This window comes from Centropristis striata, chromosome 5, assembly GCF_030273125.1.
Source record: "Centropristis striata isolate RG_2023a ecotype Rhode Island chromosome 5, C.striata_1.0, whole genome shotgun sequence".
Classification (NCBI taxonomy): Eukaryota; Metazoa; Chordata; class Actinopteri; order Perciformes; family Serranidae; genus Centropristis; species Centropristis striata.
The window spans coordinates 1,954,965-1,982,060 of NC_081521.1; the positions used below are offsets into that span (position 1 = coordinate 1,954,965).

Here is a 27,096-nt window from a genome sequence, read left to right on the forward strand (position 1 = left end):
CCCTTTATAACATATACAATCTAAAGTCACTGTTTAATATGAATTTATAATCTATTTAAAAACTTTTAAGGTATTTTCTGACATTTTAGAGACACTGAGCAAAATTCATCACCGTAACATATTTTTAAATAGAAATAAAAACAACAAATGGGTTTTTTTCTTCTTTTTTTTCTTTGGCAAGAACTTAAATATGCTCAAGGGTAGCTGGTATCACCAAAATGTATTTTATTAAAATGTACACATATTTTCAGAACATTTAACCATTTTTTCTCATCAATTTTCATTCAGATTTTGTTCTTCATACATTGTTTAAAACCATAATATTTGAATATAATGTATATTTATTTTTATAAAGTCTATTAAATATTTATTGTATATAAGTGTGGGGGAAACCATGACATTTTTATCTGGACGCATTACATTAATGAATTTATGAATCAAAAATATGTTTAAAAATATAGAAAATATTACACCAAACAATGAATTGTGCCTCATTATGGCTATATTGTTCATTCATATAAAAGTGAAATATATTTAGTTTAATAAAGTATGTCCTTATAATCTTCACAGACAGAACTTAGACTGGCTTCATGAGAATCACCCAAATGTAACTTGAAAACGTGCTAATGATCCAGTAATGATGTCTGCAGTGATGTTAAAGTATCAATATCAGTAATTATATGGACAACAACAGCAGACATATTACAAACATTGCTTTTTTTCCTCCTGAGAGATCTAGAGTAGCATGGTTTTTACTTCTCTTGGCTTCTTACCATCGCTCTTCAGCAGCAGCAGCATTAAAGCAGAAGTGGGCCACGTCCCAAGATAGCCTCCCAACACGACAGCCGTCAGCTCGACCTACCAGTCCACAACCAGAGAGAGATGTATAAATAGACACACCAGCACACAAAAAGCACACCTCCACCATTTACTATGCTGCTATACTTCTATCTGCCCCGTGGCCTTATTTAGCCCCGACCCCCCTACACTGCAAAAAAAGAAAAGTTGGGTGAACTCAAAATTTCAAGGCAACAAACTTCCATAAAATTACAATTAAACAAAATATTTTAAGTTTTGTTTTTGAGTTTGCTCAACTCTGAATTCAGATTTTTGTCAACTCAACTGTAAGTTGGACTAATTTATAATTTAACATTGTAATAACTTTTAATCCTTACTTCTGCTAACTTCTGCAATGTGCTGAATTGGCACGATTGTAACGCCGCTATGAAATGTCAGCTAATGTTGTGACCACAATTTTGAGTTAGCATTGATACGCTAATGGCTACTCTTGTAGCTGTAACAAGCAGCGCTGCTAGCATCAGTTAGCTGCTAACATCAGTTGGCAGCTAGTATCAGCTAGCCGCTAGCATCAGTTAGCCACTGGCATCAGTTGGCCGCTAGTGTCAGTTAGCCGATAGCATCAGTTAGCCGATAGCATCAGTTAGCCGCTAGTATCAGTTAGCCGCTAGTATCAGTTAGCCGCTAGTATCAGTTAGCCGCTAGCATCAGTTAGCCGCTAGTATCAGTTAGCCGCTAGTATCAGTTAGCCGCTAGCATCAGTTAGCCGCTAGCTTTCGCTAATGACCGAATTTCACCGCTTTCCCGCATTTCCTAACAAAGAAATAAGAGTTATCAGAACTATTGTCCCTTGTTGTGAACCCCAACTTAAAGATATAAGTAACAACAACTCACCAACTTGTTTTTGAGCAGACAACTGGCTTCCTTTGTTGTGCTAACTTACATTATTGCCCTAAATGTCAATTATTTATATTTCCAAGTTGTACCAACTTAAATCACTGTTTTAGGCCAAAAAATACAAGTTGGCTTTTTTGCAGTGTAGTGGCTGTTCAGAAAAACTATTCAGGAGGCAGGAATGATTTAATTGGTTGTGTTAACTCTCTGGAGTCCATCTTTATTGAAAATACATGTTTTATTTACAGTAATAACTTTATTTATATATGATATGTAGACAAGCTGAGAAAGCCAGTTAAAGTTCAATCATAGGAACTTTCACAGTGTGACATTTATGTTTCTAGACCATTTTTAAAATGTGAATTTTCTTTCTACAATAAAAACTATTACTATTTTTTGTAGTTTTATTATTTATTATTTTTTCTGCTGTTTTTGTGTGTATGAATGGTTTAAAAAAAGTACATAAATTAAACATTTTTAAACAAATGTATATTTATTTTCATAAAGTCTATTAAATATTTATGGTATATAAGTGTGAGGAAACCATTTCATTTTTATCATTACAGTAATGAAATTGCGAATCAAAAATATGTTTAAAAATATAGAAAAATATTTTTGGTAACTGAAATAAAAATAAAAAGTTTTTTAAAAAAAAAGATAACTAACTGAAACAGTATTGTGTGGTTACAAAACTAACTAAAATTATAGTGAAAATATCCTTCGTTTTTGTCTTTGTCAACTTGTTTCATACATGATCCAGTGTTTCTATTTAACCACCAGTGAGTGTGCTTAATGAAACCATATTGGCTGTAAAGAGAAACTTCTCAGCTTTCAGAAAACATTTGAATTTTCCCGATAGCGCAAACCGTTCAGTTATTATGGTAAAAGTGTCGCTGGTGCAACAATCTGTAAACTTTGTATGTTGTTCTTTCACTGTGTGCAAGGGAAAGTCTTCAATTCAATCATGAGATTACAAATCACATTTATTTTTGCAGAATACATGCATAATCCCTTCTGGTTGGTATGAAAACTATTTATTTAGCTCCAACAAAATATCTGCTGGTTAGTGAACATGCAGGAACACATGATAAACATGTTTACTGAGACTGGGATGTTTACACATTTGACCAAAATACAAAACACCCGGAACTTTAAGAGTTAATCACCTTATTGGGGCTGAGATGGATGGAACAGAGAAATTTGTTCTCTCTCCCAGGGCTGCAAGAACACAATGAATGAACTTTGTTCTTGTGTGGTGTCCAAGAACTATTGTTTGATTGGTCAGTAATTTGAATTTGAATGGGGGAGGGCCCTATGAGAACTTCCCAGGAGTTCTGAAGTGGAGTTTCTTGTATGTAAGGGGCTTTATTGAGCCCCTTACATACTACACAAGACAGTGTGGAAAAATACACGACAGGCCAAAAGTTTGGAAGCAACTTAAATGTTCTGTTTACAATGTCTTTGTTAAAAACCAGTGTGTATTCGGTGTATTTCTGGATGTGTTTACTACGTGATCAGACTTTACCTTTATTGAATTGAACCATTTTCCTCCATTGACCTTTAGGTAAACATTGATGTTATCAGACCATTGGTGAATAAATGTTACCAAAAGAAAAGAAGGTCTTAGTTTTAGGGTTGAGAAGATTTGGAAGAGTCACAACTTCAGTGTAAAAGTAAAAAAACAAATCACAGTTTGCATTATTCACTTTATCTCTTTGGCTTTTGAGAGTTTGGATTCAAAAATCCCAATAAATCTCAACTGTCTTTATATCTCTGACAAACTAAAGAAACAAGACTTCAGATTTATACATTAAGGAAAGAAAATTCAAATTTTAACAACCTCTCCTCTCTGATCTGTGTAAACAGATTTCCAGAAACCGTTCGTCTCAGCAGAATCAATCATGGCTTCACAGTGTTGAATATAATTGAATGTTTTTAACAGGATCTAGTTATTCCAAACTGTTTATTTTTGGGGACGTTTTAAATGAGATATGTAGAATAAAGGGATTTTGACAGAAAAAACACAATTTTAAGCTTCGTTTTGGTTACTTTTTCTAATGGAAACTTTTTGTAACCGATGATCCGTTCAAGGACTATAAGAAAGTTAAAATTCTGGCGATAATGCCTGTTTTTATAGTTTCTTTCTAGGATAAAAGATGTACTTTTGTCGATCTTCTAAAGAAAACTTGCATTTGAGGTTCAGGGTCAAAACACATAACATCCAGATAAATTATATAAAAACTGATAAAAACACAGCAGAAGCTACTTCAAAGGAGCAGCACATTCTCAATGATATGACATTGGTTTTTTAATTATTTTTTTTAAACTACCATCTCTGTCTAGACATACTGAATTAACTACATAACTTTCAGGGCTGTCCAAACAGAATCTGCAGGCTCCAGTGTCACTTTGGCTCTCTAAAGATAGGACGATAACATCAAGAAAATGTACATCCAACAATGTTTCTTATTTTTATTTGTTTTCGTGCATTTTGTAATACGGCATTCGTAATCATAGCTAAGAAAGCTGTGCTCCTATCTTTTTACAAGGTGCTTCTTCCTGCTAAAGGCTAATTTCTGCAGATTCATCTTGTCAAGTTCATGCAAGGACACATTTGCTGAAAAAGCAAAAAAAAACTGTATGTGTTGTGAATTCTACAGGCTTGCTGCTCAGGCAAGAACAATGCATCCTGCATCAACTCTTAAATAATTTATCATATCTAGTTCCTTTATGATGCTTCGCAGAAAAGCTTGTCTTGCCCCCTGAACTGTTGCAGTTAATATTTAAGTTTCTCTGTTTTTTTTTGTCATTTTCCTCCTGCAAAAATGTCAGCAGTGTTGCTTTTTTATCAACTTTGTTGCTATATTTAGCGACTTTTCAGACCCCCTTAGCGACTATTTTTCAAAAAAGCGACTGGAGACAAATCCATCAACTTTTTCTGGTGTTATTGGAGAATTTTGGAGACTCGTTCTTACTCTTCTTAAGCGGCACAGTCCTCCTGCAGCAGTCTCTCCCAGCTGCAGAGCCGAAGGGGATGTTAACCCCTTAGTGTCCAGTCTGCAAATTGCTAAAAGGCTAACAGTTAGCTCTGTAGCAGTACAGTGTGTATGTGCTAACAGGCTAACAGTAAGCTCTGCAGCAGTACAGTGCGTATGTGCTAACAGGCTAAAAGTTAGCTCTGTAGCAGTACAGTGTGTATGTGCTAACAGGCTAACAGTTAGCTCTGTAGCAGTACAGTGTGTATGTGCTAACAGGCTAACAGTTAGCTCTGTAGCAGTACAGTGTGTATGTGGTAACAGGCTAACAGTTAGCTCTGTAGTAGTACAATGTTATGTGCTAACAGGCTAACAGTTAGCTCTGTAGCAGTACAGTGTTTTGTGCTAACAGGCTAACAGTTAGCTCTGTAGCAGTACAGTGTGTATGTGCTAACAGGCTAACAGTTAGCTCTGTAGCAGTACAGGGTGTATGTGCTAACAGGCTAACAGTTAGCTCTGTAGCATTTCAGTGTGTATGTGCTAACAGGCTAACAGTTAGTTCTGTAGCAGTACAGTGTGTATGTGCTAACAGTTAGCTCTGTAGCAGTACAGTGTGTATGTGCTAACAGGCTAACAGTTAGCTCTGTAGCAGTACAGTGTGTATGTGCTGCTGCTGCAGGAGGTGTTCACTTAGTGATCTCTGTTTGTTTACAACAAGCACCAGACACTAAAAACTGTTGCTATTGTTTGTTTAAAAGTAGTGCGATAAAAATAAAGATGTTTTCCCTAACATGATGAATAATCCTGATTACAATATTGATTAAAATAATCGTGATTATCATTTTGGCAATAATCGTGCAGCCCTAACACCCATATAAGTTGAACTATATCAGTAATATTATTTGTGCCCTGGGACCTTTTTATAACTGAGAAATCTTTTTATAACAAAACTTTTTCTTGTTCTTTGCCGTCCTCTGTTTCCTGCCCACTCTGTCAGTCTCTCCTCTCATCTTTAATTCCCTCCCTCCCTCCTTGGCCCTGCTCCACATCACTCTGCTCTTGGCAGCAGTGCTGTTCTTTTATATGTGCATCTATTTAAAGATCTAAACCGTCTTGGACCTGCCAACTGGAGTTGTAGTCAGAAAATGTGAGGAGGCAGCCTCTGTGAACTGTGCGTCTTCTAAACCCAGTGAACCTCTGCAGCATGGCGTGGCGTCAGACGATGCTCAGAGATGTGGAAACAGGGAAAGTAGGCTACTGGGTTAGTGGAGAATATGTGATGTGCTTATTTAACTGCATCAGTATCAGGGCCGAGGTTCACAGGGTCCATCTGTGGAGGTGGAACGGATTTATTTTAGAACTAAGAATTTTTAGAAATTGAGAATTTTATACTGATGTACAATGCTTTGCAATAGAGAAGTAACTCGACTCACTATTCAATATTTCTCACACAACACCAATATTTTTTGGCACCTATATTTTTATTTCATTCTGCACTACAATCAATACTCCTTCTTTTCCCATTTTGACTTTTTTTTTCTTATTGTGACTTTTTTCTCGTTATTTTGACTTTTCATGACTTCAATTTTTTCCATTTTGACTTTTTCTCGTTATTTTGACTTTTTGTGACTTTGACTTTTCTCTCATTTTGACTTTTTTCATTATTTCGACTTTTTTCTCATTGTGACTTTTTTCTCATTTTGACTTTTTTCGTGATTTACTTTTTCCCATTGTGACTTTTTTCTGTGACTGACTTTTCTCGTTATTTTGACTTTTTTCTCGTTATTTTGACTTTTTTCTCATTTTGACTTTTTTTGGGACTTTGACTTTTTTCTCTTTTTGACATTTTCCGTGACCTAGACTTTTTTCTCGTTTTGACTTTTTTCTCATGACTTTTTTCTCGTTATTTTGACTTTTTTCGTGACTGACTTTTTTCTCATTTTGACTTTTTTTGGTGACATCAATTTTTTCTCATTGTAACTGTTTTCTCGTTACTTTGACTTTTTTTCGTGACTTTGACTTTTTTTCTCTAATATTTAACCTCCAGACACATTTGTATCGATCTTTGACTGTGTAGCGATGCATCATTACATCCCTACGTGTTAATAATACGATATTTACTGTGTGTTTCAGCACTGGGAGGTGTTTAAGGTGATAACGGAGGTGTTCATCCTGGTGCCTGCGCTGGTTGGACTCAAAGGAAACCTGGAGATGACCCTGGCTGCTCGCCTCTCCACTGCTGTAAGACGGATCGCTGTTTGTTTGTTTTTTCAGATCCTATTGCAGCTTCATTGAACCGGCACACAAACTGACGAGTTTCATACACAAATTGACAAGTTTCAAACACAAACTGACGCGTTTCAAACACAAACTGACGAGTTTCAAACACAAACTGACAAGTTTCAAACACAAACTGACAAGTTTGATACACAAACTGACGCGTTTCATACACAAACTGACGAGTTTCATACACAAACTGACAAGTATCACACACAAACTGACGAGTTTCACACACAAACTGACGCGTTTCACACACAAACTGACGAGTTTTATACACAAACTGACAAGTTTCATACACAAACTGACGAGTTTCAAACACAAACTGACGAGTTTCACACACAAACTGACGAGTTTCACACACAAACTGACAAGTTTCAAACACAAACTGACGAGTTTCAAACACAAATTGACGAGTTTCAAACACAAACTGACGAGTTTCATACACAAACTGGCGCGTTTCATACACAAACTGACGCTTTTCAAACACAAACTGACGAGTTTCACACACAAACTGACAAGTTTCAAACACAAACTGACGAGTTTCAAACACAAACTGACGAGTTTCAAACACAAACTGACGAGTTTCATACACAAACTGACGCTTTTCAAACACAAACTGACGAGTTTCACACACAAACTGACAAGTTTTATACACAAACTGACGAGTTTCACACACAAACTGACGAGTTTCACACACAAACTGACGAGTTTCACACACAAACTGACGAGTTTCATACACAAACTGATGCTTTTCAAACACAAACTGACGAGTTTCACACAAACTGACGAGTTTCATACACAAACTGATGCTTTTCAAACACAAACTGACGAGTTTCAAACACAAACTGACGCATTTCAAACACAAACTGACGCGTTTCAAACACAAACTGACGCATTTCAAACACAAACTGACGCGTTTCAAACACAAACTGACGCATTTCAAACACAAACTTTTTCAACACAAACTGACAAGTTTCATACACAAACTGACGCGTTTCAAACACAAACTGACGCGTTTCGCTTCAGACACACACACACACACACACACACACACACACACACACACACAGACAGACAAATAGACAAACACACACACCAACACCTGCTTTATTACCTCACATGACTTCCTCCTCTTTTCATTCTCATGACTTCGGCTTTTTTTTTCTCATTTTGACATTTTTTTTAATACTGACATTTTTTGGTGACTTCGACTTTTTTTTAACTTTTTTTCGTGACTTCAAATTTTTTTTCATTTTGACTTTTTTCTCATTGTGACTTCGGCTTTTTTTTCATTTAGATTTTTTTCTTGTTATTTTGACTTTTTTTGGTGACTTCAATTTTTTTTCTCATTGTGACTTTTTTCTTGTTATTTTGCCTTTATTCTCATAATTTCAACATCTTGTAATTTTCAATTTAATTCTCCTCATTTTGACTTTTTTTCTGTGACTTTGATTTTTTTTCCTCGTTATCTCACACACAGACAGACAGACACACAGAGACAAACACACCAAAACCTGCTTTATTATCTTACATGTCTTCCTCCTCTTTTCCATTTTGAAAACCGAATTAAAACATAATTCAAATTGTAATCTAATAATGTATGGGTGAGAGTCATGGGCCAGAGTCAAGCACACTCAACATTTCTTTAGAAAGGTTCTAGTTTTCAATTAAAGTCTTAACAACTATCCTCAAGCCCTGTATGTTTGTTAGTATTTAAGAGAACACAGTAACAACTCCCTACATTCAACTGAATTAGTAATAATTAATAATTAATATCTCTCTACAAGCTCCTGATATTTGATACCAGAGCAGTATCCGTGGTAAAGTTCCCTGCTTCAGATCATAAGTGGTTTCTTCAAGTTCAATTAGGCTTCATTATGTAATGCTACATGTTAAATTATTCAGAATGATATTGAGATCTTGTATTAGTACACAGATTGTACACCACTTCTGCAGTTTATGTACAACCTGAGTCTCATCTCCACCGTTTTACAGCCCTTCCTTTAAGTTATGAAACATTTTACAGACTAACTTATCACTGAGATCTGGGGACACGGGGACACCCAGCAGGACGAGTCATCAAACAACTAGACAGATTTTAAAAACAAACTCCTGCCACTCTTTTCATTTTAGCCGACATATTACAGTGAAAACTGAAACTCTTGACTCTAAGACCTGTTCTCTGTTTGTCTTCCTCTTTGAGACTTTTTCCTTTTTTTTCCTCATTTTGACTTTTTTCCAATTTTGACTTTTTTTTCCATTGTGACTTTTTTTGTGACTTCGACTTTTCTCTCTTATTTTGACTTTTTTCAGTTTGCCTTTTTTTTCTCATTTTGACTTTTTTTTTCCCATTTTGACCTTGTTCGTGACTGACTTTTTTCTCATTTTTCGTGACTTCGTCTTTTTTCCCATTAAGACTTTTTTTCTCATTTTGAGTTTTTTTTTCGTTATTTTGACTTTTTTTTCCTCATTTTGACTTTTTTGTGACTACGACTTTTTTTTTCTCATTTTGACTTTTTTTTTTAAAAATTGACATTTTTTTATGACTTCTTTTTTTCCTATTTTGGCTTTTTTTCATGACTGACTTGTTTAATTTTTACTTTTTTCGTGACTTCGACTTTTTTCCCATTTTACCTTTTTTTTCATTTTTACTTTTTTTCATGACTTCGACTTTTTTCTGATTTTGACTTTTTTTCCCGTTTTGACTTTTTTTCCTCATTTTTACTTTTTTTAATGTGACTTTGACTTCTTTTTTTCTCATTTTAACTTTTTGTGTGCTCTTTGAGACTTTTTTCTTAATGATCTATAATATTCCACACCAACATGTAATTGTATCACATAATTGTGTCAAATCTTTATAACTTGAATGATTGTAATTTCCTTTCCCCCCTCATGCTGATTATAATGACCGGTGGTGTGTTCATGTTTGTAGGCCAACACAGGCCAGATGGACGACCCTGATAAACAGTGGACCATGGTGTGCAGTAATCTGGCTCTGATACAGGTACCTGAACTACTCACACAGCTTATTGTGTTCAAATGTCACATCCATTGTTGTACTCTAGTTGATCTTAAGACAATGTCCTAGGGCTGAACAATTATGGCCAAAATGATACTACTACTTTTAAACAACCAATAGGAACAGTTTTTAGTGTCCGGTGCTTGTTGTAAACAAACAGAGATCACTAAGTTCTATCCAATCAGCAACCAGGCTTTTTTAGGGGAGAAGAACGACCCCTGAAAATCTGTTTTCTTGGTAATGAGTCTTTTTTTTGGTCATTTTGTGTCTTTTTTGTGTCCGTTTGGTCATTTTATGTATTTTCATGGTTATGTTGTGTCTGTTTTGGTAATTTTGTCTTTTTTTGGTAATTTTGTGTCTTTTTTGGTAACTTTGTGTCTTTTTTTGTGTCTGTTTGGTCAATTTATGTATTTTCTTGGTTATATTGTGTCTGTTTTGGTAATTTTGTGTCTTTTTCTGGTAACTTTGTGTCTTTTTTTGTGTCTGTTTGGTCAATTTATGTATTTTCTTGGTTATGTTGAGTCTCTTTTGGTAATTTTGTGTCTTTTTTTGGTAATTATGTGTCTTTTCTGTGTCTGTTTGGTCATTTTATGTATTTTATTGGTTATGTTGTGTCTCTTTTGGTAATTTTGTGTCTTTTTTTGGTCATTTTGTGTCTTTTCTGTGTCTGTTTGGTCAATTTATGTATTTTCTTGGTTATATTGTGTCTCTTTTGGTAATTTTGTGTCTTGTTTTGGTAACTTTGTGTCTTTTTTTGTCTGTTTGGTCATTTTATGTATTTTATTGGTTATGTTGTGTCTCTTTTGGTAATTTTGTGTCTTATTTTGGTCATTTTACATCCTTTTTTGGTAATTTTATGTATTTCCTTGGTCATTTGTGTCTCCTTTGGTGCCCGCCCCGCCCCCTGGTGGTTGGTGGACTACTGGAGTAGAAAGTGCTTGACTAGATATGCAGGAGAGACAAATTTAAAATGGAAATATCACCGACGATCAGGTTAATTTAATCGTGGTGTCCAAAATCGTGATCACAATTAAAACCCGATCAACTGTGCAGCCCTATATTGTCCTATCTGTTGTTTTTTTGTGCAGGTTCAGGCGACGGTGGTGGGCTTCCTGGCAGCAGTAGCAGCTGTGTGTCTAGGCTCCATCTCCAGAGGAGGGATTGAACTGGACCAGGCAGCTGTTCTCTGTGCCAGCAGCATCACTACTGCCTTTGTAGCTGCTCTTTCACTAGGTGAGTCGCCAGCAATCAGCTGTCATTGTTTTGCATCAGAAGTTGAATGAAACTGTTACAGTTTTTGAGTCCCCCCCTTTACAGACATGCCCATTTTATGTTCTTCCCACACAGTTTGATGCAGTTTCTCCTCATTCAGTCTATTGTATTTTAATATTACTGCTCTACGGGGTCCTCTGGAAACACTTCTGTTGTGTTGTGGTCTATTTGCGAACCTGGTCTCACAGGAATCCGTGAAATAGCCACGGATTCGCTTAACTCAAAATCCGTGGAATAGCCACGGAATCACTCAAATTGCTCGGGATTCGCTACAATGCAAGTTAATGACAGTCATATCCCGTGGCTATTCCATGGATATTTGTTCCTATTGGTTTGTTCCAAGTCACGTAACTTTCAAGGTCCCGGCGGTCAGAACAAAAAACATGGCGGACAGAAAAAATCAATATTTTGACTTAGTTTCTGCATAAAAATGGATTTTGATCACATTTCTAGCGAGAAATATATGTTTTATTTTCTAAATATTCACTCAGTGAATGTACATAATCACTTTGTATGTTGGAATAGCCACGGGATATGACTGTCATTAACTTGCATTGTAGCGAAATCCGTGTCAGTTTCACGGAAATTTGAGTGATTCCGTGGCTATTCCACGGATTTTGAGTTAAGCGAATCCGTGGCTATTTCACGGATTCCTGTGAGACCATGTTTAAAAAAGACACAAAAAGACACAAAATGACTAGAAAAAATACACAAAATTACCAAAAAAAGACTCAGAAGACACAAATTGACAAAAAAAGACACAAAATGACCAAAAAAGACAACAAAAAAAAGTTAAAATGACTTAAAAGGACACAAAAAAGACATGAAGAGGATTCAAAAATGGACAAAATAGTCCAAGACTCCATAGAGTTTTAGAAACTTGAGTGATTCCGTGGCTATTCCACGGATTCCTGTGAGACCAGGTTGCTATTTGCAGTGCTTTTTCTAAATGCTGTGCTTGTGTTGTCAAATTGATGAAGATGTTTTCTTAATGTGTTTGTGTTTTGTGTATTTGCGCTGTGAGCTCTCAGGACCACTGTATGTTTGGCTTCCTGTGTATATTGACAATATCTGAAGAGTTTCCAACAGAAGTGCCATTCAATCACAGAAAAATGCAAAAATCCTGCAAAAATCTCCAAAATATAGAAAAATGTTCCCAACCAAATCACAGCATGGATTTTTCTGGTGTTCCTTAAGGTCTTGGTGTCTTAAAATGGTATCTTAAAAGGGATTTTTGTCAATTATTGAGTGATAAAAATTGTTACATTTCGCCCCAAAAACTATTTATGAGACATAATTGAGCATGGCAGTGGATATATATACTCATACCATAATGTTCTTAACTCTTATTGACTTTCACAATTCATTTTAGTTAATTAATACATTTTTATTACATATTTATGACCCTAAAAACCCTGCAGGTTTTATTCCTGGCAGCAGGTGCATCTATCCCTGTGTCACCCTTTCCCCTCTTGTAATTACTGCATAATCCATAATTTATCCTCACCATAAATGTTCCAGTGGTTACAGAGTTGATGAGGGAGCTCAGAGTCTCCTGGCACTTTGTTTCATCTTTTAGTAACGGCTGAAGTCTTCCTTCTCCTTTCTCTGCAATTTCATACATTCAGTCATACATTTCCTGTTATACTCAGCTTTACATGCAGTGACTTTAACCCTGTGGAGTCTCTAAAAGCTCCAAATAATCCAGATTTGTTGCCTCCATCAGACTAGAAAACAAAGCAGCGTGGAGCCCTACTGTAAATTTACCTCTAAAGTTCTGGCTGTAAACTCCATGAGGCCAGTTTCAGTTTGATGATGATATACCAAGTAAAACTGGAGACAAGCTCAAATAGATTTAGTATCAAATGATAGAACTGGATGGAACCCTCTTATATGGTAGATTTGACACCTTTGGTCACATTTGACACATTTACAATTCTTTATTGAGCATGATAGTGTTTTGAAAGTTAAAAAAAGATTCAAAATCACATTTCATGTTGGACTAAAGGACTAAAAAAAACAAAATGACTAAAAAAAGACACAAATGACCAAAGAAGGACACAAAAAAGACACAAATTACCAAAAAAAGACATAAAATGACAAAAAAGACAAAAAAAAAGACACAAAATGACAAAAAAAAGACACAAAATGACTTACAAAGACAAGAAATGACTAAAAAAGACACAAAATAACTAAAACAGACACAAAAAAGACACAAAAGGGCACAACAGGACTAAAAAAAAGACACAAAACAACCAAAAAAAGACACAAAATAACTACAAAAGAGACAACAAAAGACACAAAAAGAAACAAATTGACAAAAAAAAGACAAAAAATAACTAAAAAAGACACAACAAAAGACACAAAATGACCCCAAAAAGACACAAAATAACTAAAAAAGACACAAAAAGACACAAATAACCAAAAAAAGACCCAAATCAAACAGAGTCCCACTAGAATAAAAACCAGAGTTGATGACAGGATCACACACAATCACAAGATCACATTTATGTTGGTTTTTCTTTGTTTCTTTTTGGTTCTAAATGTTGATCCAGTAAGTCAGAATAAAAAATCAGTTATTATTATTATCAGGTCATATAGGTGAAAAAATATACCAACATGGTATTTAAACATGTTTTAAGTGGTGAATACAGGCAGGATGGAAAGGAGTCAGACAGACTCCATAGAGTTCAGTCTTCTCTGTCAGCTGTTTCTCTCTGTGAGGCTGCTTGATGTCTGAAAATTGTTCTTTTAGATTTTTTTTTTTTTTAGTTTGAGCTTCCGTCAGCATGATGTTGTCAGAAAACACTGCATTATTTCTTTCTGGGTGCAAAGAAAGTGATGACAGTTTAGTTTTTTAACCTATCATCTATTTTCCATTTCTGTCCTTTCACATAGGGCTGGGCGATATAGCCCTAAAAGATTAGCACTATATTTTAGTCTGTATCAATAAATAAAAAATAAAAAGGTCAGTGGTCTCAAACTTGCGGCCCGCGGGCCAATTGTGGCCCTCGTGATGATATTTTGTGGCCCCCACCTTGATATGAAAGTTTAATGTGAGTTTTATATGAATGGCACTTTACCGTGTTATGTGTGGAAGGACCCTTTAATTACTTTTTTGGTATTTTTGTGTCTTTTTTAATAATTTTGTGTCTTTTTTGTGGTTATTTTGTTTCTTTCTTAAGTAATTTAGTTTTTTTTTGTCATTTTGTGTCTTTTTTCTTTTTGGTCATTTTGTGTCTTTTTTGAATAATTGTGTGTCTTTTTTGGTATTTCTGTGTCCTTTTTGGTATTTTTTTTCTTTTTTTAAGTAATTTAGTTTTTTTTCTGTCATTTTGTGTGTGTGTTTTTTTTACTAATTTAGTGTTTTTTGAAGTAATTACATTTTTTCTGTCATTGTGTCTTTTTTTTTAGTAATTTTGTGTATTTTTTCTGTCATTTTGTGCCTTTTTTAATAATTTTGTGTCTTTTTTGTTAAAAAAAAAAAAAAAAAGTAAATTAGTTATTTTCTGTCAGTTTGTGTATTTTTTTCGGTCATTTTGTGTCTTTTTTAGTCATTTTGTGTCTTTTTTTGGTCATTCTCATACTGCCTCCAGCGGCCCCCAGGTAATTTGATTCTGAGACCCCTGCTCCAGGTTATTAATAGAAACCCTTACGTCACTACGGCAACAAGGAGGAATGTTGCCAATACCATGATCTGCATTTTTTTTACCCATTAAAAAAATAACTAACTGACCCTCTTCGTCTGTCCCTCTCCAGGCCTGGTGATGATCGGAGTCATCATCGGCTCCAGGAAGGTGGGCATCAACCCCGACAACGTGGCCACGCCCATCGCTGCCAGTCTGGGGGACCTGATCACGCTGTCCCTGCTGGCCGGGGTCAGCAGCACGCTCTACCAGTACAAAGGTCAGATTCATTTATATGGGTTGTTTGTATTTATATACTGTTTCGTTTCGTTTCGTTTCGTATCTGTTTATTTCGGTCAATACATGTCATCAAAACAAACCAGAAAAAAAACAAAAACAAAACATTGATCAAAGTAAACAACATGTAAACAGAGAGAGAAAATTGATAATAGACATTTGGACCGAAAAGGCTGAAGCAGCTTATTATCTTTATTACCCTGTTACAACTCAAGTAAATTTAAAATTTAGAAATGTACAATCTGTTATTTATCAACAAAAGAAATAAGCAGTCACAAAAGAGAGAAAAGAAAGAAGCTTATTACTCATTACTCTAACTTATATAAATTAATCATCCTATTTTTAAGTAATTTTTTGAATAAGTTAATGGTATTGCTGTAAATAATTTACTGTGACTTTTACAGTAACTTATTGGCAGCAATTAACCCTTTGATGCACAACATATGAACAACACTTCTAAAGTATAACATGGGTCAAAAATGACTCATTTATCCAAATTTGTATTAAAATTAAATTACTTAATACTATAATAATAGTAATTTGTTTCAAATAGTTACTTTCCACACTCATATATTTAATATATTTAACGTGTTTATGTATCATTTTGTCACACATACAGTGTATCTTGATGGTATTAACAGAGCTTCACTTTTTCCACATTTTTTTATCTTTCAGCCTGATTCCAAAATTGATTAAATTCATTTTTCCTTAAAATTATACACACAATACCCCCATAATGACATTTTTGACCCATGTTGTGCATTAGAAGCAGTAGTAGTGATACAAAAAGGGTTTTTATTCAAAAAGTAAGAAATGAAAAACAAAAAATTAGGATGTATGATGATCAAAAACAAACTGATTGAGGAAAACCTGGAATATTGAATGATGAAATTAATTTATTGCGAAGATATAGAAAATTAAAAACTCAGTCGGGTCACTTTAGACCATGTTGTGCATCAAAGGGTTAACAAGTACACAAGTACACTTTAAAATGCTTCAAAAGATGTCTAAAAGCTCATTTAACGGCTGTTTTACAATTCTAGTTCACACACAAATACACTTTTTTAACATGTTCATTTTTGTTTTTAATTGTTTTTGTTATTGCCATTATAACTTGTTGATGTCATACATGTGTTTTTTCTATTATCAGTTTATTACTTTCTAATAACTATGACATTTTAGGTGGAGGCTTTAAATAAATAAGCCCATCTGGGTTTTCTGCCTCTCCCTGCACTTTATGTTATATGTTATTTTTGTCATTTTATGTAATTCTAACAGTGCAAATAAAATAAAACCTAAAACCTGAAAAAAAAAAAACCTAAAAACCTAAACTTACTGTCATTATTATTTACAGTGGAACTACTGTATTTTTATTATTTCAGCATTATTTACAATACCGGTTTCTTTACTGTAAAATAAAAAAAATTAAACTGATTTTTTTGTTGTGTTTACAGGACTGATTTGTTTACTGTAAGAATTAAAAAAAAACAGTTAAACATTGTTATTTTTAATAACCAACTTATTGGCAGCAATTAACAGGTAACTTACTGTATTTTTATTTACAGTACTGTTTTTATACTGTAAAATAAAAAACAAACACTGTGATTTCAGTTTTATTTACAGTACTGGTTTCTTTACTGTAAAATAAAAAAAAATTAAACAGATTTTTTTTGTTGTGTTTACAGGACTGATTTGTTTACTGTAATAATAAAAAACAGTTAAATATTGTGATTTTTATTGGTACTGTATATGGTAATACGGCACAGTAAACAATTCTATTCATTAGATAAAAATTTCATCATTATTTTTTGATAGAAATAACTAGTAATTGCAAGTAATTACTCTATACACTAAAGGAAATAATATTAATACATTTACTGTTTTAGAATTGATTTCCATTCTGTGTTTTGTATGAAAAACTTTACTTTAAGTTAATTATTTAAACATTATTTGTATCGGACCGATTCTGATCAAAATTATGATAAAAATGGAAAAATTCAGTCGTCTACTTTACTTTTCATAGTACTACACTGTCTACTGTGTTTTTTTTACAGTAATGTTTTAACTACTGGATTTAACATCTGGATTTATACATTTTTCTTCCCAATAAGTGTAAAATGTGAATGTTACAATGTGATTTTATTATCTGTTATAAGTCAAATGAATTAATGTGTCATGCTGATAAAAAGACCACAAGATGGCAGCAGAAGTCAAGTGTATTTCCTCAGGAGAAAAAAATGATTTATTATTATTTAAAGGAAGTTAAAGGACATGATTAAAATGCCTCTAGCCCCCTAAAAATATGTGATATTTTAGATAATAAATGGCAAACATTACATCTATTTATTCCACTTTATATAATCCAAGAGGATAAAACTTAAACGCAAATTCCCCATTTTTTGATCTGATTTTGTGCTTTTTCAGGTTTACATATAAGCAACAACATCAACCATCCTTGATTTTTTTCTTAATTAATTATTACATTTTTCATTCATTCATTTATTTATTTGTTACTATTTTTCTCTCCCCCTCCCTAAATAACTCTAACTACTAATTCAATTAAATCCTTATTTAACCTACCCACTTTCTATTTTTTTCTACTTAATTAATACAGAGAAGAAGAAGTGTTTGAACATTTTGGCACAAATCTAACTCCATAGAACAGAAGTGTCAAACTCTGGCCTGTGGGCCAAATTTGGCCCGCAGTATAATTATATTTGGCCCGCGAGGAAATACCAAAATATAATACTACAAATCCCAGAATGCTCTGCTGGTGTTTTGGCTCGAACACAGTAGATCAGTGTGGAGCAAACTGAGCAACAATTAAAGTTGTCTTTATGCACTTTTTCTTGCTAGTCCAAGGCTTGAATGGCTGCACATTCATTGAAGGATATTATTATTAGTCATTTGGTTTATTATTGTTATTTTATTCTTACATTTATTTTTAGCCTGTGGAAAAAGATTACTGTTGAATTTAAATTTAAAGAAGGCCGCATGTAAAATAAAGGGACATACGATTTTTATTTACATTTTATTTAAGAAATAAATGCCATTGATGTGTTTGTTTGTTTTATTTTATATTTGATTTTGCATGTTTGCAATATTAAGTTATATCAACTTGTTTAGGTCATTTTTTTCAATAAATATCAATGTTGGCCCGCGACTTTGTCCAAGTTTTACATTTTGGCCCACTGTGTGTTTGAGTTTGACTCCCCTGGTCTAGTAAATCATAACCCTAACTATCAACTTTTTCTAGTAGTTCTGATCCATGTTGTGGTTTCCTGTCCCCAGAGGTCTGGTACCTGGCCCCCCTGGTGTGTCTGGTCTTCCTGGCTCTGATCCCGGTCTGGGTCCTGGTGGCCCGGCAGAGTCCTCAGATCAGGGAGGTGCTCCGCTCCGGCTGGCAGCCTGTTATAGTCGCCATGTCCATCAGCAGGTACACGCCTTTACCTGCTTTATTCAAGTGTTAGTTAACACATTAATATAGCATTTACTTCAGCACAATTTATAAAGTAGGATTTGCATGAATATGCAGGATTTAAAAAACAACAACTGTGTTTGGGACCTTCCTGGGCACAAAGCTGTAATAATAGCGGACACAGTGCCAAAAAAAAGCCAATATGAGCCGTGTTTTCTTTAGGGGGAAGAGTGTTGAACGCTTAAAATAATAAATTAACTCTTAAAACCAGATAAATGAAAGCTGCCAGCAGTGATGAACTGGCCCGAGCAGAGTGACCTGATGATTATTAGTTTCTTAACAAGATAAAAAAAAAATTGTTTCTTTCTTTGGTGTTTTTTTGTCTTTTTTGAGTGATTTTAAGTCTTTCGTGTCCTTTTTTTTGGTCTTTTTGTGTCTTTTTTCGGTCATTTTGTGTCTTTTTACATCTTCTTTTGGTCACAAAATGACCAAAAAAGACAAAAAATGTACAAAAGAAATTTAAAAAAATGTCTTTTTGTGTCTTTTTTTGGTCTTTCTGTGTCTTTTTTGTGTCTTTTTTCGGACATTTTGTGTCTTTTTACATCTTCTTTTGGTCACAAAAAAAGACAAAAAATGTACAAAACAGATAAATTAAAGCTTTTTTAAAGCAGTGATGAACTGGCCCGAGCAGAGTGACCTGATGATTATTTGTTTTTTACCAAGATGTCTATCTTTGGTGTTTTTTTGTTTTTTGTGTCTTTTTTTGGTGATTTTACGTCTTTTGTTTACTTTTTTTTTGTCATTTTATGTATGTTTTTTGGTCTTTTTTGTGTCTTTTTTGTCTCTTTTTTGTCATTTTGTGTCTTTTTACATCTTCTTTTGGTCACAAAATGACCAAAAAAGACAAAAAATGTACAAAAGAGATCAAATGAAAGCTGCCAGCAGTGATGAACTGGCCCGAGCAGAGTGACCTGATGATTATTTGGTTCTTACCAAGATAAAAAAAATTTAGATTTAGAAGTGTTAGATAATTATCTTGTTTTAAGAGTTAATTTCTTATTTTAAGTGTTCAACATGCTTATTTCTAGATTTAATAATCTTAATTTAATAAATATTGTCAAGGTAAATTATCTGTCCATGCAGCAAGATCATTTCCCTCAGATTTACTGTTTGATCTGGTTTTTAGACACCTTTTTTATCAGTGTGGTTCTGACTCTGTCTGTGTTTGTGATTCCCAGTTTCGGAGGCCTGATCCTGGATAAGACAGTGAGTGATCCTAACTTTAAGGGCATGGCCGTCTTCACGCCCGTCATTAACGGTAAGATGGACGTTCTTGAAAGGGGATTTACCGATTCATGTTCAGGCTCATTCTTTTATTTCAGTTTCTACTAGAACTTCTTAACATGCTTTAACTTTCTGGAGTTTTGGTCTATTTAGTCCATGTCTGACTCCTTTCCATCCTGCCTGTTGGTATGTGATTGTGTGTGATCCTGTCATCAACTCTGGTTTTTATTCTAGTGGGACTATTTTATTTGTGTCTTGTGTGTTTAGCGTAACAATTTTTAGTCATTTGGTGTCTTTTTTAGTCATTTTGTGGCTTTTTTAGTCATTTTTGTGTCCTTTGTTTTTGGTAATTTTGTGTTTTTTTTTAAATTTTTTTGTCTTTTTTTGACATTTTGTGTCTTTTTTAAAAAAATTTTGTGTCTTTTTTGGTCATTTTGTGTCTTTTTTAGTCCTTTAGTCCAGCATAAAATGTGATTTTGTGTCTTTTTTTTCCCTTTCAAAACACTATCATGCTCAATAAAGAATGTTAAATGTGTCAAATGTGACCAAAGGTGTCAAATCTACCATATCAGAGGGTTCCATCCAGTTCTATCATTTGATACTAAATCTATTTGAGCTTGTCTCCAGTTTTACTTGGTATATCATCATCAAACTGAAACTGGCCTCGTGGAGTTTACAGCCAGAACTTTAGAGGTAAATTTACAGTAGGGCTCCACGCTGCTATTTACATTTACGTTTATGTTTACGTTTATACGTGTATATATATATATGATTATGATATATTGTACCGGCATTATAGTTACTTGACTTGACTGTGTAAAAAGGAATGAATATTGTGTAAATACAATATATAATATCAATACAATTAATATTAGCACATCTCACATATGATGTAACGTTTATGTTCCAGTATTAGAGTGTTGAACAGGTGAACAGAGCAGAAAGTGACAGTAGGTTTAGTTTAGTTGAGTCCTGATGGCTCTGACAGTTAGAGGAGTTATAAAGTCTTATTGCAGCGGGAAGGAACCACTTCCTGTCTGCTTCTCTGGATCAGCAGCTTGGATCAGTCTGCTGATGGAGCTGCTCTTTACAAAGTTTGGCTCTCATGTAAAGTAGCTGTATGATTTACAGTTAATGGACTGAAAACATGTCAAACTGCCAACATGAAGCCTTAAAACCACTCAGCTTCTATTTCAGACGCACCAACTGTGGTCAGAAGCTAACGGAGGCCATCAAACTGCTTTAATGTGACTCTCTGAAGTTTTATAGTCTCAACTAGAGACATTCACAACACTTATACAGAGTATTATTATAGTATTATTTACTGTGGCTAATGCTACATATACATCTGAGGACTATAAAAGATCTGGAAAAGACTCTTTTTTTAGACAAACTGTCAATCTAGCAGTGAAACTATTTACAAGACTACAACTAGATTCTTTTAGCAGTTTTTTTCCTACCATACCAAACCATCCTACCACCTTGTTTTCTCTAATTTCTTGTTTTTCATTTTAATGCCTGGTACAACTAAAGGAACATTTGTTTGGACAAATATAATGATAACAACAAAAATAGCTGATAAGAGTTTAATTTTGTGTGCTTGCTTGCAAAAGCACACTAACTACTATTCACCGGGACTATTCTTTTTATTTTTATTCTTCCGTTTCTTCCGTGTCATTTTTCGGTCGACTACTCCTCCCAGAGTTTTGGTCGCACATACACAAAAAAGGTATCAAATCGACCGGCTCGCCCATGACAAGTGTGCTATGACTTTTCTAAGGGTTTCGACAAACGGTTTTCAAATTATTGGGCAAAAACACGTCAAAAAATCCCCCCAATGTAACCCTATGGAGAGTCTAGAGTGGAGAAGTCATCAAACAGAGTGTAGAGGGAGAGAAAGAATTGTCAAAAAATAAATTTGAAAACTGCGCTCCAGGCCGCAAATTTCACTCTACAGAAATAATTTATACATAGAAACGTAGGAAAATTTGTCCTCTCACTCACAATCCTCTGGTAAAGCTGTCAGAGTTATAGTTTGGGCGCAGGACGCACAGATGCTCAAACAAAATGCACCAACTGCCGCATCGGCTCCCATATTAAAAATGAAGGAAGATTTCTCAAAAAAAAAATTTAACAGTTTTTTAAAAGCGCTCTAACAAAGCTATTTTTTCATTTTTCTTAAAAAAAAACATATGTAGATGTTCAGGAAGAACTCAGGACGCTCAAAGTGAAGTCGGATCAATGATAGGTATTATGGTTTTGCCGAAAATGCTTTCTGTTCGAGGCCAGAATTTCAAGTTTGTCGACCTCTGTCTGCTCACTTTGACGGAACAGTCTCCATCGTCAGTTAATTTCAGTTGATTGCTCTGCTCTGATTGGTCGACTCCACCTGGCCACGTGGTTGCTTAGCTACCAAAGCCCCCCCCCCCCCCCCCCGTCCCCCCTCCCTCCTCCAACACAGACATTCTAACTGATAACTGTCAGTTTACTCTCAGTAAACAGACATGGCTTTCTTCATAAAACACGAGACCTTATAACTTGACCATACATTGTCCAATCTGCCTCAAACTTGTCATGCATGATGATGGTTCATCACTTTTCAGTTCTACATAACAATAATTCATAAATTCCCGCCCTTTTTATTAGCCACGCCCCCTTTTACTAACTAATGAACCGTTTGTCCTAGAAACTTGTATAAGATGTCAGATTACTCAGCATAGAGTCCGTTTAACTGGTGATTGATAACCCCGCCCCTGTTGATAAGCCACGCCCATTTTACTAACTAGTGAACCATTTGTCCTAGAGACTTGTATGAGGTGTCAGTGCACTCAGCAGAAAGTCTCTGTTTAATCCGTGCCCCTTTTGATAAGCCACGAGAGTCACGGTCCAGAGGCAAGCACACAATCAAAATTTCTTTAGGAATTTTCTAGTTTTGTGTGCTTGCAAAAGCACACTAATTGTTATTCCGTGGGCTTATTTTTATTCTTCCGTTTCTTCCGTGTTTTTTTCGGTCGACTACTCCTCCCAGAGTTTTGGCCACACATACACAAAAAAGGTATCAAATCGACCGGCTCGCCCATGACAAGTGTGCTATGACTTTTATAAGGGTTTCGACAAACGGTTTTCAAGTTATTGGGCAAAAACACGTCAAAAAATCCCCCCAGTGTAACCCTATGGAGAGTCTAGAGTGGGGATGTCATCAAACAGAGTGTAGAGGGAGAGAACGAATTGTCAAAAAATAAATTTGAAAACTGCACTCCAGGCCGCAAATTTCACTCTACAGAAATAATTTATACATAGAAACGTAGGAAAATTTGTCCTCTCACTCACAATCCTCTGGTAAAGCTGTCAGAGTTATAGTTTAGGCGTGAGATGCAGAGATGCACCACCAAAACCCCAAAACAGCCTCATTGGCTCCCATATTAAAAACGCAGGATGATAACTCAAAAAAGGGGATGTAAGAGTTTTTTGAATTCGCTCTAACAAAGCTATTTTTTCATTTTTCTTAAAAAAAAAAATATGTAGACGTTGAGGAAGAACTCAGGACGCTCAAAGTGAAGTCGGATCAATGATAGGTATTATGGTTTTGCCAAAAATGCTTTCTGTTCGAGGCCAGAATTTTCAGTTTGTCCACCTCTGTCTGCGGAACTTTCTCCAACAGCAGTTAATTTCAGTTGATTGCTCTGCTCTTATTGGTCGACTCCACCTGGCCACGTGGTTGCTTAGCTACCAAAGCCTCCCCCCTCCCCCCTCCCTCCTCCAACACAGACATTCTAACTGATAACTGTCAGTTTACTCTAAGTGAACAGACCTTATAACTTGACCATACATTGTCCAATCTTCCTCAAACTTGCCAAGCATGATGATGGTTCATCACTGACCACTTATACATAACAATGTTTAATAAATTCCCGCCCTTTTTGATTAGCCACGCCCCCTTTCATAACTAATGAACCGTTTGTCCTAGAAACTTGTATGAGGTGTCTGTGAACTCAGGACAGAGTCCCTGTTTAACTGCTGATTCAAGCCACGCCCCCTTTGAGTGACCACGCCCCCTTTTACTAACTTGTGAACCGTTTGTCCTACAGACTTGTATGAGGTGTCTGTGAACTCAGGACAGAGTCCCTGTTTGACTGTTGATTTGAGCCACGAGAACGATGGTCCAGAGGCAAGCACACAATCAAAATTTCTTTAGAAATTTTCTAGTTATTCTTCCGTTTCTTCCGTCATTTTTTCGGTCGACTACTCCTCCCAGAGTTTTGGCCGCACATACACAAAAAAGGTATCAAACCGACGGGCTCGCCCATGACAAGTGTGCTATGACTTTTATAAGGGTTTCGACAAACGGTTTTCAAATTATTGGGCAAAAACACGTCAAAAAATGCCCCCAATGTAACCCTATGGAGAGTCTAGAGTGGGGAAGTCATCAAACAGAGTGTAGAGGGAGAGAAAGAATTGTCAAAAAATAAATTTGAAAACTGCGCTCCAGGCCGCAAATTTCACTCTACAGAAATAATTTATACATAGAAACGTAGGAAAATTTGTCCTCTCACTCACAATCCTCTGGTAAAGCTGTCAGAGTTATAGTTTGGGCGCAGGACGCACAGATGCTCAAACAAAATGCACCAACTGCCGCATCGGCTCCCATATTAAAAATGAAGGAAGATTTCTCAACAAAAAAAAATTAACAGTTTTTTTAAATCGCTCTAACAAAGCTATTTTTTCATTTTTCTTAAAAAAAAACATATGGAGATCTTCAGGAAGAACTCAGGACGCTCAAAGTAAAGTCGGATCAATGATAGGTATTATGGTTTTGCCGAAAATGCTTTCTGTTCGAGGCCAGAATTTCAAGTTTGTCCACCTCTGTCTGCTCACTTTGATGGAACTGTCTCCATCGTCAGTTAATTTCAGTTGATTGCTCTGCTCTGATTGGTCGACTCCACCTGGCCACGTGGTTGCTTAGCTACCAAAGCCCCCCCCCTCCTCCAACAAGGACATTCTAACTGATAACTGTCAGTTTACTCTAAGTAAACAGACATGGCTTTCTTCATAAAACACGAGACCTTATAACTTGACCATACATTGTCCAATCTGCCTCAAACTTGTCATGCATGATGATGGTTCATCACTGACCACTTATACATAACAATGTTTCATAAATTCCCGCCCTTTTTGATTAGCCACGCCCCCTTTCATAACTAATGAACCGTTTGTCCTAGAAACTTGTATAAGGTGTCAGATTACTCGGCATGAAGTCCCTGTTTAACTGGTGATTGATAACCCCGCCCCTTTTGATTAGCCACGCCCCCTTTCATAACTAATGAACCGTTTGTCCTAGAGACTTGTATGAGGTGTCTGTGAACTCAGGACAGAGTCCCTGTTTAACTGCTGATTCAAGCCACGCCCCCTTTGAGTGACCACGCCCCCTTTTACTAACTTGTGAACCGTTTGTCCTACAGACTTGTATGAGGTGTCTGTGAACTCAGGACAGAGTCACTGTTTGACTGTTGATTTGAGCCACGAGAGTCACGGTCCAGAGGCAAGCACACAATCAAAATTTCTTTAGGAATTTTCTAGTTTAAGAGCTGATATCTAGACATTTAACATGGTTTTATTCATAATAATAGAAATCATTATCATTGTGTCTTTTTATTGGTCATTATACGTCTTTTTGTTCATTTTGTGTCTTTTTATTGGTCATTTTGTGTCTTTATTGGTAATTTTGTGTCTTTTTATTGGTCATTATACGTCTTTTTTTTGTCATTTTGTGTCTTTTTTGGTCATTTTGTGTCTTTTTATTGGTCATTTTGTTTCTTTTTTGGTCATTTTGTGTCATAAGAGTTTAATTTAAGAGCTGATATCTAGACATTTAACATGGTTTTATTTATATTAACAGAAATCCTTATCACTGTGTCTTTTTATTGGTCATTATACGTCTTTTTTGGTCATTTTGTGTCTTTTTATTGGTCATTTTGTGTCTTTTTTGTTCATTTTGTGTCTTTTTATTGGTCATTTTGTTTCTTTTTTGGTCATTTTGTGTCATAAGAGTTTAATTTAAGAGCTGATATCTAGACATTTAACATGGTTTTATTTATATTAACAGAAATCCTTATCACTGTGTCTTTTTATTGGTCATTATACGTCTTTTTTGGTCATTTTGTGTCTTTTTATTGGTCATTTTGTGTCTTTTTTGTTCATTTTGTGTCTGTTTATTGGTCATTATACGTCTTTTTTGGTCATTTTGTGTCTTTTTATTGGTCATTTTGTGTCTTTTTTGGTCATTTTGTGTCTTTTTTGGTCATTTTGTGTCTTTTTATTGGTCATTTTGTTTCTTTTTTGGTCATTTTGTGTCATAAGAGTTTAATTTAAGAGCATATGCATGATTGAAGTATATTAATATCGTAGACTGACTATATATGAAGTTTCTTAAACAGAGGGGCAGATGGAGACAAATAATTAGAGAAGGTAACTAATCTAACAAATTTCTTTTGTGTGATTAATAATTTCTGTAAATTAGAAGGATATGTGCTGATATGCCCAAACAATATTACAATAACTGAGATGTGGATAAATTAAACCATAATACAGTATATTTAAAGCATTCTGAGATATGAAACCACACATTTTTCTGATGATACCAATAGACTTATCATCTCATCAATTAATACCCCAAAACATTTGGTAGAGGGAACCTGTTTAATATTGTTATCTCCAATGGTGATCTTTGCACTGGATTTACAATATTTTTTATATTTTCCTGTTAATATGATAAAATAAGTTTTTTTTTTTTTACATTTAATGTTAACTTATTTACCTGGAACCATTCAGAACATTTAATAATGCCAGAATTGGCTTCACTAAGAGCACTGTAATAGTGTAATAGTGTTAAAGTCACTTTAAGTGCATTAAATAAACATCATGTTCCTCCTCGGAGCGCTGGACGGAGCAGAAGAAATAATCAGCAGCAGAGGGACGGAGAACAATATTTTTCAGTGTGCTCTGATTTTGTAACCTGGCCCTAGTGCTGTTTAATTTGACTTTGTGGATTTTGCATGCAGCTCTTTCTCCAGAATGAATGAAACTATCTCTGAAGGTTGGAGAGCAGCTTCATACACATAGAAAACAGATTTTCACCCCATAATGCATAATGCTGCTGCAGGATGATGAAAAATGTACTCAGATGTAGAGAAGTGGAGGCAAAAAAGTGATTTATTTATTTATTTGCATGATTTA

At 35.1% G+C, this 27,096-nt stretch overlaps 1 protein-coding gene across 2 annotated transcripts in view; it reads left to right on the forward strand.

Moving 5' to 3' along the window:
* Positions 1–27,096, forward strand: part of LOC131972009 (solute carrier family 41 member 3-like) — a 53,258-nt gene that overhangs the window by 12,821 nt on the left and 13,341 nt on the right. For both annotated transcript variants that reach the window (XM_059333721.1, XM_059333722.1), the window contains 6 exons: positions 6,801–6,908; positions 9,880–9,951; positions 11,055–11,199; positions 14,998–15,144; positions 18,453–18,597; positions 19,818–19,897. In XM_059333721.1, coding sequence (XP_059189704.1) covers positions 6,801–6,908; positions 9,880–9,951; positions 11,055–11,199; positions 14,998–15,144; positions 18,453–18,597; positions 19,818–19,897 — 697 coding nt within the window. The remainder of the gene's footprint in view (positions 1–6,800; positions 6,909–9,879; positions 9,952–11,054; positions 11,200–14,997; positions 15,145–18,452; positions 18,598–19,817; positions 19,898–27,096) is intronic.